This window comes from Pygocentrus nattereri, chromosome 19 (genome assembly GCF_015220715.1).
Source record: "Pygocentrus nattereri isolate fPygNat1 chromosome 19, fPygNat1.pri, whole genome shotgun sequence".
NCBI classification, from domain to species: domain Eukaryota; kingdom Metazoa; phylum Chordata; class Actinopteri; order Characiformes; family Serrasalmidae; genus Pygocentrus; species Pygocentrus nattereri.
In genome coordinates, this window is record NC_051229.1 from 39853099 (window position 1) to 39865816 (window position 12718).

General features: G+C 41.6%; 1 protein-coding gene across 4 annotated transcripts in view; it reads left to right on the forward strand.

Moving 5' to 3' along the window:
• usp45 (ubiquitin specific peptidase 45) overlaps positions 1 to 12718 on the forward strand; it is an 86567-nt gene that overhangs the window by 60084 nt on the left and 13765 nt on the right. For all 4 annotated transcript variants that reach the window (XM_037531089.1, XM_037531091.1, XM_037531090.1 and 1 more), the window contains exons 9-13: positions 1824 to 1911; positions 9475 to 9556; positions 10965 to 11056; positions 11221 to 11277; positions 12182 to 12313. In XM_037531089.1, coding sequence (XP_037386986.1) covers positions 1824 to 1911; positions 9475 to 9556; positions 10965 to 11056; positions 11221 to 11277; positions 12182 to 12313 — 451 coding nt within the window. The remainder of the gene's footprint in view (positions 1 to 1823; positions 1912 to 9474; positions 9557 to 10964; positions 11057 to 11220; positions 11278 to 12181; positions 12314 to 12718) is intronic.

Consider the following 12718-nt stretch of genomic DNA (forward strand, 5'->3'; position numbering starts at 1 on the left):
TGCTGCGGTTTGACCCCCAATGAAGTGCCCCCTGGGCAGAGCTCTATTAGGGAGAGAGAGGACAGACACAGTGGAGGAGGAAGGGATTGAGGGATAGAAAGACAGAGGGATGAAGGGAGGGAATGTGGCCTGTGTTAAAGCAGGTGGCAGGAGCTTCATCTCCATGCTTGGCCACCCTGCGCCGGTCAAACAGTCAGAATTCATCAACCCAAACTGCCTGACCATCCGTGCGATTACTTAGACACACACACACACACACACACAGCTTTTACTGAAGAAATTCCGAGTTCTGCTCAGATATTTCTCTCTTAAACCCAAGGATGTAATTTTAAGTATTGCTATTATTGTAAAGAATTTACTCTCACACCTTTTGGGGTTTCTTAAAGTTGATGTGGCTTATTTTCTTTAACAGCAGCAGATTCACCCCGACCACTAAGCCAGTGAGTCTCATGGCCAAAATAATAGATATGTGTTTGTTATATATGTTTACAGTTAACAGGCATCCAACGTCAAAATTTATTTAAAGGCTTTGAAAAAGGAAACCGTCATTAAAGATTTAATTATAATATGATGTGGTGACTGTGGTGGTCGCCATGCTGAGCTGCTCCGCCTTGACATCACCCAGTCTAGGTTATGTGACTAGGTACTGTTTAGCTTTAGAAACTAAGTGAGACTCAGAGAACTGAAATGTGGAACCGGAATGTGTAGCATACTTCTGGCCTCTCTTTAATTCTAACGTCTGTGGATAACACCACACCAGCTGGCCCTGCACGGCTGGGGCTGCACAACAGGTTTCTGCAGCTCTGGCCACAGCCTAGCATCTGGCTGCAGCATCTGGCTAACATCTGGCCCAAGGTGGACAGGGGAGAGTCCAAGGAGAGAGTTCCTGGGGAGTTAAAAAGCAGGGGGCATGACTCCACTATCTCCAGCATGGCAACGCACCGTCCACTGTGAGCAGCTCAGGGCTGTGCAGAAGACTGTCCTGTTCAAACTTCCAGCTCTTCTGCGTCTGATTAATCGCGACCAGCTAGAGCTGCAGCTCACTGCACAAATGCATGTTTACTGTAGGTTTCGTCTCTTTCAATCACGGATCTGGATCCGGACTCGGACAGTGGTGTGCCTATTAGTGACCTCTGGTCTAAAGCCTTAGACAGCCATCGACACTGGGTTTTTCAAGAAGTGGTGGTGGTCTGACAAAATGGACAAAGAGTGCAGAAACAAGGTTGTGTTCCAGATGGACAGACAGACAGAACTTTATTGATCCTGACGGGAAAGTGCACACGTCTGCACAGGCCACATTTCATATGTCCCAGTGCTGTTCATTCATATGTTTAGTGTTTTATTTGTGACTTAAAATGCTGCCTTTGCTAGAAGACAAAGAACTGTATGATTATTATAAGCAGCTATTGAGTAGTTGTGTTAGATAGGATTAGTATTGGTGCTCTGCGGTGGCAGAAATGTAAGTATCCTACTCAATAGGTTTTTTTTTTTTATTCTTGCTTTAATCTAGATGTGTGTGTGTGTGTGTGTGTGTGTGTGTGTGACCTCAGCTGGTTGAAAGAAAGCTGTCAGCAGTAGAATAATAGCCGCTGTAAGGGACTAAAACCTGGAGGGTTTCCGAATGCAGAAACAGAGGAAAGGCCTTGAGCTCATAGAATGGACATTCTTCCTGCTGTGTGCTTGTAGATGTGGTGTGTGTGTGTGTGTGTGTGTGTGTGTGTGTGTGAGTGACAGTGAGGGGCTTGTCTTCTTTTGGGCTGTATTGAAGTGTTTACTGTGTTGTTTGTGGAGCAGGACTTTATTCCCTGTCCTCCTCTCCGCAGGGCTCCGCGCTTTAAGGGCTACCAGCAGCAGGACAGTCAGGAGCTCCTGCACTACCTGCTGGACTCGGTCAGGGTGGAGGAGAGCAAGGTGAGTGTGTTTTCACTAGAGAGAAGACAGCAGGGGTGGAAATGGAAGTGGCCAGGAACACACGTTAGATTTGGTATTTCAAGAGCTGAAAGCTTGACTTCTCCCCCAGACGCTGAACCTGACCTTACATCACAGGTCTTTACACAGTTTTAAAACTAAACATAAAACACTCCAATTCTGCAGCAACAGTCGAGATCTCTGTCCAGCCTCAGCATTTTCATTAAAGACCTTAAAAGCATTAGTGGAATCCCACTTTATTCCTCAAATGTCTGCAGAATTGAATTATTATATTTAATCTTGATGTTAAAGTAAAATAGTGGAAGAAGTTTTATTTGGGAACTTCTCATAACATCCTGCGTGTGTCTCTTCACTGTGCATGGATTTTAAAATTCTCAAAAACATAAAGCAAAACTCATAATACAGCGTCTCAGTCATCAGGCAGGGAATTCAGAACCAGTTCATGTAGGAACTTTCTGTGAGGATCTTTTAGAGGGACGTCTGGTTCCCATCACCACCACTGTGAGCAGCTCTGACTCTGTAAGTTTATCTAGAACAGAGCGTTTCACACCAAACCGCTCAGAACCGCTCTGTTTACATCTTAACAGCTGGGTTATGCAGAATTTATGAAAATTTGTTGAAATTCACTCTCAAAAATGGTGTTTTTTTTTGTGCTTTCGCTTTTTGAAGAGCGCAGTTAACAGTGCTGTTAGAAGGCATAGATTACATTAAAATATAATAATAATTTAAAATGAACAGAAATGTAAACATGCCCATTACACTTGTCTGATTGCTGTGATTTATTTATAACCCACATAATTCTCTCTAGGTTGTTTTGTTTATTTAACATAAATGATCAGGCTTTTAGCATCATGTGTTCATAAATAAAGCATAAATAATAGCGTATGTAATTTCCTGGCACTATTTTGCGCTAAACCAAGGTCGGTGATGCACCATGTGAGCTTCCTCACTCACCTGTTGACTGTTGAAATGTCGGTCATTGGTAGCGAGCAGATCAGTTGATACGCCTCCTTTCCTTTAAGGTGTGACCCAGGAGTTACAGCTGTTATGGCTGGTCACAGGGTGGTCATAGGTTAAACGGGCCTTAGGCCATTACAAAGGCTGTCATTATTAACCTTCAGGCATTGAGAGTGTGGTCTAATAAACTTACAATCTAACTAGTTAAACTGTATTAGTGTGTGGAATCTGAGCTTTGTGTGTGTTTCCGTGTTTTCTATAACTGTATAAAAGATTCTTAACCTGTTTGTTATACTTACTGCTTTTTATATATTGTTGCTGTCCAAAGAAAAACATGTAATAAGGGAAAAAAAAACACTTTCTTAATTTAAGTTTTAGACCGAGTGATTTTGAAACATTTTCTATTGGTCCGCTCCTCAAGAAATCTTCAGCCCATGCAAGATGCAGAGGAATAAAAATCGATGGTAATGTTATAAATATGTAAATATCATTATCAGCCATGAGTTGTCGTTATCAACGCCCAGAAATTCCGTATCGGTGCATCCCTAACATTCTGTACTGACTTTGTGGCTTTTCATTAGGTTCATATCTTAGTAGTGAGTTTTGGGGAGACCCCCTGCCAGCGGAACAGGCATGTGGTCAGGACGTGGTGGCCTTGCCCGGTAGCCCAGTGGCCCTCTGAGCCTGAGGAGAGGGGATGGACCCCACTCAGACCTGTGAATGCTCACAGTTGTGGCACTTAGAAACCCTGCAAGTGGCGCGGCGGGCAGGACCCATTGTGCAGCCTGGGAAACACACAGCTGCTGAATGGGAGTCACATACACACACACACACACACACACACACACACACACACACACACACACACACACACACACACACACACACACACACAGGGTGGGAGTGGGAGAGGGGGTGAGTGGGAACACAAATGCTCTCATTAACCACATTTGTTCATTCATGCATGCATGTGTCCCAGACTCAGTGCAGCAGTGCAGTATTTACAGTTACATTAAGGCTGCTGGTCTGAGAGGGAAAGTGTTCGGTGTGGAGAACCGGAGCAGCTTCACAGTCGCTATAATAACCCTGTGTGTGCAGGAAACGTCCTGCATTCTCTCCGAGATCCTATTAGAATGTACAGCACTGTGGGAAGATCAGAGAGTATCACACTTAAAAATGAGGGTTCTTCAAGGGTTCTTTGAATAATGCTCTCCTTATAAAGAACCTTTTGTGTATTGAAGGGTTTGGAAAATGCACTGTAGATTTACGGTTCTCTGTATATGCTTTCTGAAAAAGATTCTATATAGCACTAAAAATGGTTTGTTTATTATAGCAGGCCTGACACAATAAATAAAGGAACCCTTTTTGGTGCTATGCAGAACCATGTACACACTATTAGAAATGAAGGTTCTGTGCAGGTACATTTTCTGTTCATCAAGATTCAGTGGTTCTAAGGTCTGATTGTGGAGCCTAAATCAGGTTCTCCAGGTGAAAAGTTGGTATTTGTTCCTTTTCATAACCGAATGTTTTAAAACAGAGCAGTAGAGTAAAAGCCTGGAGGCGAGGCGAGGCGGGGTGTGTGGAGTCAGTACAGCTCAGAACAGATCATTTCAGTGGATTATGGTTCAGTTATGTTCTCTGACTAAAGGCACTGAGATGGAGCCCTGAGGGCCCCCCAGTGACAGGAGAGGAACTGCCCCGGAGACAATTTAGGACCTTTATTACTGAGAGTGCAGCACGTTCTCTCTCAATCTGAAGAACGAATTCATGATGAAAACAAATTGATCATGCAATTTCTTCTTTGAGCGCTCATGGTTCTATATCAATCCATTTTCTTTACTAAAGAGCCCTTGAAGAACCATCATTTTAAATGTGATTCTTCTTCCATTCCAAAAAGCGACAGTACAAGGACATAAATTTAAAGGAAAAATGACATGAAATATCATATTGAGGTTTTCAGTGTTCAGTGAGTCTCTCTTTCCCTTCATTCCATCTTCCATTCTTTTCATTAAACCTTCTTTTAGTTTTTTTTTCTTTTAGGATCACAGCCAGTGGTGCTGAGGTCTGGACTCTGGGGTGGTCAGTCCATTGCTCAGCTTCTTTGTTTGATGTGTCCGTCTCCTTTTCTCAGTGAGGTTCTTCTTGATCAGCTACACGTCCTTTCAGACCCACAGCGCTGAGTGGTCTTCTCACAGTGGAAGGATGGACAGAAACTCCTGTGGATGTTTTCAGATCTGAAGCAGCTTGATGTTCTCCTCTCTCTCAGAGATCAAAGCTTTCAGTGCTGTTTATCTGATGGGGCAGTTTTGGTGTCAACCAGCTCTTCCAGGTGGTTGTTAGGAGTCCCATTCTCTCAGGCTTTGAATCTAAATAGGTGAATGTGTCTATTTTACTGATGCCTGTTTTTTGATGGTTGATAATCCATTTCACTTTCTCTTTATTTTCAAAAGACAATATACATCCCTGAAATGTCAGAGACAGTGTGTTCAGATTTTTTCTCAATATAAAGAAATAAATGTCTCTCAACTGTGCTCGTAATGGATGTTTAAAGGGGAATTATACTTGTATTTTCCCCATAATCTCTGCATAATTCAAATATTAAATTGCGAAGCCATTTGAGAAACTTTCCAACTTGAGATTTCTTTGCAGCGGTGGTGATGGAAACCAGGGGTCATGGTGTTTACAACTGAAATATAGCAGTTTTATTTACACTGTAATGATCAGTGAACTTGCACGTCTTCTGAGTTTTATAATATAACAGTGGCGCCATTATGTACCTCTCTGCTCTGCGTGTATCTGAAATATATTTAAAGCCAGATTATGATCTCAGAATGATCTTAACATGAAATCTCAGGCATCAGGCAGTGTATTCCTGTCTTATTTCCATGTATTAAGTCCCTGTGAGAGAGCTTTAACAGGCTAAATGCTTTGGACATCTGGTTCCTATCACACCCACTGTGAACAGTTCTGACTCTGGAGAGCAGCAGGTTTCGCTGAAAACCACTCTGATTGAACTGGTTGACGTCTTAACAATGTAATTATTCAGAAATTAAGTTATGCACTTATCTCTCCATGGGTTCCACTCTCAGGTGTGCGTGAACCGAAAGCCCTTGAGCTAACCTGACGCAAAACAGCAACACCCCCAAGATCAGCGTTTATTAGCTGAGCAGTGAAAATATGCTAATTGGTAATTATGACCATTCATCCTTGTTGGGTAATGATCTGGTCTGAGCAGGGACTTGCATGTAGGGCTGGATGCTTAAGAGAGGATCCCATTCTCTCTCTCTCTCTCTCTCTCTCTCTCTCTCTCTCTCTCTCTCTCTCTCTGTCTCTCTCTGTCTCTCTCTCTCTCTCTCTGTCTCTCTCTCTCTCTCTCTCTCTCTCTGTCTCTCTCTCTCTCTCTCTCTCTCTCTCTCTCTCTCTCTCTCTCTCTGTCTCTCTCTCTCTCTCTCTCTCTCTCTCTCTGTCTCTCTCTCTCTCTCTGTCTCTCTCTCTCTCTCTCTCTCTCTCTCTCTGTCTCTCTCTCTCTCTCTCTCTCTCTCTCTCTCTCTCTGTCTCTGTCTCTCTCTCTCTCTCTCTCTCTCTCTCTCTCTGTCTCTCTCTGTCTCTCTCTCTGTCTCTCTCTCTCTCTCTCTCTCTCTCTGTCTCTCTCTCTCTCTCTCTCTCTCTCTCTCTCTGTCTCTCTCTGTCTCTATCTCTCTCTCTCCCTCTCTCCCTCTCTCTCTCTCTTTCTCTTTCTCTCTCTGTCTGTCTCTCTCTGTCTCTATCTCTCTCTCTCCCTCTCTCCCTCTCTCTCTCTCTTTCTCTTTCTCTCTCTGTCTGTCTCTCTATCTCTCTCTCTCTCTCTCTCTCTCTCTCTCTCTCTCTCTCTCTCTCTCTCTCTCTCTCTCTCTCTCACTCTCTCTCTCTGTTTTGTCTCTCTGTCTGTCTGTCTGTCTGTCTCTCTCTCTCTCTCTCTCTCTCTCTCTCTCTCTCTCTCTCTCTCTCTCTCTCTCTCTGTCTGTCTCTCTATCTCTCTCTCTCTCAGAGGAGTGTGTGTGTGTAGGACTGGTGATTAATTAGTGTGGGGCACAGTGGGGTGCCTCTCTGAGAGGGGGTTTTGGGGTGAAGGAGAGGGATTAGCCAGGCTTTTGACCTAAATAGCCATGGCATGGAGACGGGACAATAGCAAAACTGGTCAAAACCCCCAGACAAACGCCACCACAACCAATTATCTATTGATTGGTGCTTTACTGTGGCTGTGTCTCCTCACAGCTAACTCGCCAACACACTCACTGACCACGTCACCTCCCATTAACCTCACACACCTACTGATACGAGCATGTATACATCCCTGATGTGCTTTATAGTCAGGTCCACATTAGGGCATCTGTAGCCCATCTCATTGCTGTTTAAGGGAAAACAAGAATCTCCAAAATAGTGGAAGGTTTTTCACCTGGTGCACACACCTATTGATTTTGAATCATTTTTACTAGTTCGTTCATCAAATGTGCACGTGATGTAACACGCAGCTGCCATGTTCTAATGATGTAAGAGAGGTTGTGAAAAGGAGAAGCATTATATCCTAATTACCAGGATGTCAGCCTGTGTAACATGATCACTAGGTGGCGCTGTGCAAATAAGTTGTGTAATCGTTCATGAAATGCAACAAAAGTAAATGATTGTAGTCAGAAGTGTGTAGTCTTTAATCATTCTGTGCATTTTTATTTACAGTGTGCAAAATCGGTCCTGCATTTATTTAGCTTTCAGTCAAGATGGCCGTTAAATTCTTTTTCTTCTTATCTTTTTTTTTTCCTTCCCCCAGTAGATGTTTAATTTCCAAAACTATGGTTGATTTATTAAATAAATAAATAAGTTGAGAAATATGGAGCATGGAATTCAGATCTGAAAACATCCACAGGTGTTTCTGTCCATCCTTCCACTGTGAGAAGACCACTCAGCGTTGTGGGTCTGAAAGGACGTGTAGCTGATCAAGAAGAACCTCACTGAGAAAAGGAGACGGACACACCAAACAAAGAAGCTGGACGATGGACTGACCACCCCAGAGTCCAGACCTCAGCACCACTGAATGGGTTTGATCACTTCAGAAAATCATCAACCAGCTTCTCAGACTGAGCTTTGGAGGCGTGTGTGTTCTCCTGAGAGCTCCTGAAAAAAGTGGAAGCTGGAATGAAGGGAAAGACACTGAAAGACTTTCTATTTCATTGTTGAGGTTTCTGTGTATTTTTCTGGAAGGTATTTATTTATCGGGGGGGGGGGGGGGTTCTTTTTTTTTTAGCAGTTGTTTTGATGTTAAATGAGTTAATGATATAAATAAATTAAATGTAATTTAATTTAAATAAAGAAAAATAAAGAACTAGTACCCTAAAACAATAAGAATAAATATGATCTCAGACTTTCGCAGACTCAGACTATCGCAGTGTAATCCCAGTTTTGCTTTTAATGCACAGAAATTCGAACCCGTTTCTGAGTGGGTTGTTCACCTTTTGAGTCCTAGTTCCTCTGTTTCTTCCTTATGACCTTGGAGTGTTTTTCTTGTTACCCTCAGCGGTGCTAATTAGGGAGGCTAAAGAACCCCTAACCCCCCATTTCATTATAAGCTACTTTAGGACAAAGCCTGCTGGAGAAACTCTGCTATGAACAAATTGAATGTAATTGATTTTACATCTATGTAAGTAAACTCACATAGGCATGTTCATATATACAAAAGAGACTGTCTTCCCCCGCCCCCAACACCACACACACACACACACACACACACACTGCTTCTATAGCACATGGCATGGAAAAGCACACCTGTTTGCACTTCTGCATTCAGATGCCAAGTGTACGGAAGCTCATGGCGAGAGTAACAAACAAGGCCAAACAAGTTCAACACACTTCTCACAACACGATGTGCAGCTCCTGTGGTACAATAGAGCGCAGTACAATGCAGGGCAGTGTGGTCCGTATGAATAGTATAGCATGACCATTTTTCTATTTTTCTTTAAAAATGAAGTCTAAAGTCATAAATAAATATGATAATGCATCATTTAAATGCAGAAATTGTTTATATTTTTGTGAAAATTTTCATGAAGAACAGATCAATATAGCTGCTCCAAAACTGCTTGCCATAAAATCTTTTTACATCAACTTACATCATAAACTTACCATTTGGAGATGCTTTTTTTCTCTGGACAGCGACGATATGCAAAATATAAAATCAGATACTGCCCAGTCCCCATCTTTTAATCTTATTTTTAGCCGTCCTGTATCGCCCGTGTTTCCTCTAATTTCAGGTCTGTTAAAACAATTTGATTGAAACTGATATTACAAACTAAAAGGCGAGGCATGGTCATTTTATCTCTAACAGTTTCTACCTACAGTTTCAAGGCTGTAGGTGTTTAGATATTTAAACCAGACATTTCAAGTGTGTTAAAATCTTCAATAATTAAAATAATGAACTAACCGCCATATACATTAAATGTCGTCATGGATATGGGATGTGAGGTAGTGATGAAGTGGTTGTAATTTTTTCCCCTTTATTATGTCAGTAATGAGATTCTCTTCTGCTTGATGTTATTTTATTTCTGGTCTTTAAATTGACAGCGAATCAAAGCAGCCATCCTGAAAGCTTTCAATAACCCCACTGAGAAGACGGCCGACGAGGAAACCAAACGACAGGTGAAAGGTAGTGAAGCTGTATCTCACACACACACACACTCACTCACACAATGTACAGTACAGACATATTCACGGCTTATATTTTTTGTTTGTCACTTAGAGCAATATTGCCATCTAGTGGCAGCAACCCATTTTTATTCACTTGCTTTGATAGGATGGGAAGTTTCTCAGCAGGTTCTGATGGATTTTTAAGACTGGCATTTGGAAACTTTTACAGTTATTGTGTTTACAGCTGCAATCAAAATAATTCAAGCCCCTCTAACCTATTAGGCATCTTTGTAATGTGAAAAAATAACAAAAGTACCATCAGATAAATTTGAAGATGTGGGGATGTAAATTGATGAAGGATATCTCCTTCCATACTTACCAACACAAATGTGATACGAATTGAACGTTTCCTTATCTTTAAATGAGCTACAAGTGGTAAATAATGAATATAGCTAAATATTAATTATTTATATAAACAGTATTATAACTAAATACATAGAAATTGTGCATGAAAGGGTCTGATTTATGTATGTTTACTGTAGTGGGTGTGTTCACTAATTTTCACGTAGAACATAACATATGTATCATCTAGAGGTGTTCAAACTTTAGATTTTTAAAACAAATACAAAGTTTGTCACTAGCAAAATGCAGTTTTAGTTTGTGGGCAGGATCTTATTTTAGCTCCAACCCTAGCATTTTAGAGCAGGGGGCAGTGAGTGTGAATGTGTGTGTGTGTGTGTGTGTGTGTGTGTGTGTGTGTGTGTGTGTGTATACACAAACATACATACAATACACACTCACCAGCCACTTTATTAGGTACAGTTGCTTAACACAAATAGCTGATCAGCCAATCACACGGCTGCAGCTCACTGCATTTAGGCATGTAGAGGTGGACAAGACGACTTGCTGAAGTGCAGACCGAGCATCAGAACGGGGAAGAAAGGGGATTTAAGGGGCTTTGAACGTGGCGTGGTTGTTGGTGCCAGACGGGCTGGTCTGAGTATTTCAGAAACTGCTGATCTGCTGGGATTTTCACGCTCAACCATCTCTAGGGTTTACAGAGAACGGTCCGAAAAAGAGAAAATATCCAGTGAGCGGTCAGTTGTGTGGACGAAAATGCCTTGTTGATGTGAGAGGTCAGAGGAGAATGGGCAGACTGGTTCCAGATGATAGAAAGGCAGCAGGAACTCAAATAACCAACCAGAATCTCTGAGGAACGTTTCCAACACCTTGGAAAGTGTGACATGAAGAATTAAAGCAGTTCTGAAGGCAAAAGGGGGTCCAGCCTTTTGTAGCACAGTTTTTACTGTACCTAATAATGTGGCTGGTGAGTGTACATACATTTAGTATAACTGTTTTCAGGGATTCGAGTTTGATTCTCATGTTGGTGTTTACTTGTGTTTACTTGTGTGTTTTCCTTCTCACAGCGTACGGAAAGGAGGGGGTGAAGATGAACTTTGTGGATCAAATCTTTGTTGGCGAGCTGACGAACACCATAATGTGTGAAGAATGTGAACATGTAGGTGTTTCTGAAGATGTTTATATGTGTGTATATTATTGTATATATTTTGGGTGTGTTTAGGTGAATCTTCAGTAAATAGTCAACAATATCATTACTGTAACACAAAGTAAACTATAGATGTGGTAAAGTGTGTGTGTGTGTGTGTGTGTGTCCTCTCTCAGATTTCTACAGTGAAGGAGGCCTTCATCGACATCTCTTTACCCATAATTGAGGAGCGGGTGAGCCAGCATGTTTTCTTTTAACCTCATCCTGCTGTCCATTACAGTCTTTTAACATCTGGTGTGTCTGTTACAGCATTGAGCTCAGAACAGTATATGTAGCGTAACCTCTAGCGGAAGAATAAAATGCCCCCTTTCTCTGCTAACTCTGAACGGCTCTGCTCTAAAGTCAGTCTGACTCTTCATTTGGATGATGGCGTTCACTGGATTTATTCCCCTGGATTACAGTGATGTGTCCACTTAGCCCTTTAGAATTTACTCTCATTTTACTCTTAATTTACTTTTATTTACTGAAAGTGTCCAGTTGAGAATATCTTTGTGTTTTTTTTTCTTTATGTTGTTACTGGAAAACAATGAAAATTTACAGAACAAAACTATTTGAATTAATAATCAAATCGGCCACTTTAACGACTTATAAGAGTCACTCCCTAACCTCCAGCCCACTGCTGCCCCCAAAAGTATGTAAACACATGACTATCACACCTGTATCAGCTTTCTACAAGAGTCTGTGGGTATTTGTGCTCATTCATCCAGAAGAGCATTTGTAATTTTATACTCTAGCAGTGGGTGTGGTTAAAACACCCGAAGTCAATAATTAGGAGGGTGTGATTAGGAGTAATTAGGAGTGTCCACATACTTTTGTCCATATAGTATATTTGCTGATGCTGGGAAATAATAATAATAATAATAGTAATAATAATAAGCACCTTTTTAAAAACTGTGGTCGCTTTATCATTTCAACATCAGACATGAATGAATAAAAATGAGAGCGATGTCAATAATTCTTTCTGCCAGTACCAGCATGATAGTTGTGCATCACTATTATTTTAGTTATTTTATATATCATAATTACTTAATATGTTCATAAATATCTTTTTTTCTGTTGCTCTTTTTTCTCATGCAGATATCCAAACCTACAAACCCAGGCCGACTGGGCAGAACTGGGCGGGATCAGGAAGCTCTTGGCTGTCATGGCGACGAGCCGTCAGCACCTCATCCTCAGGCTAATAAAAACAGCAGGAGGCCCAGTGGGCAGGTAAGCCGGCCACACTGGTCAAGATATAAGACGACAGCTGATCCCACACGTTTCAGTCTGTTAACTCTGAGATCATGGCTGCCGCTTTTTTCCTCCATGTGATTACTAGTAGAAATCCTTAGAAGGCACACATATTGCCTGATAAGAAATACAGTCTTATTTTTTATGACGTAAATAAAAATAAAAATGAATTATTTGGGTTTAGATGAGTGCAAATTGCCAATGAGCACAACAGTCCGCACCTCTTTTTAACAGCAACAACAGAAATGTTTGAAAATTGCAGACGTGTGTGAGCAAATCTGTAGCCTCTCGCTCTCGAACTTCTGCGTTATGTCTTGTTTTTAGGGAACCATACCTTTTCTGCTTTATTACTTCTGTTTGTTTATGAGGTTTGAGCTCTGTCCA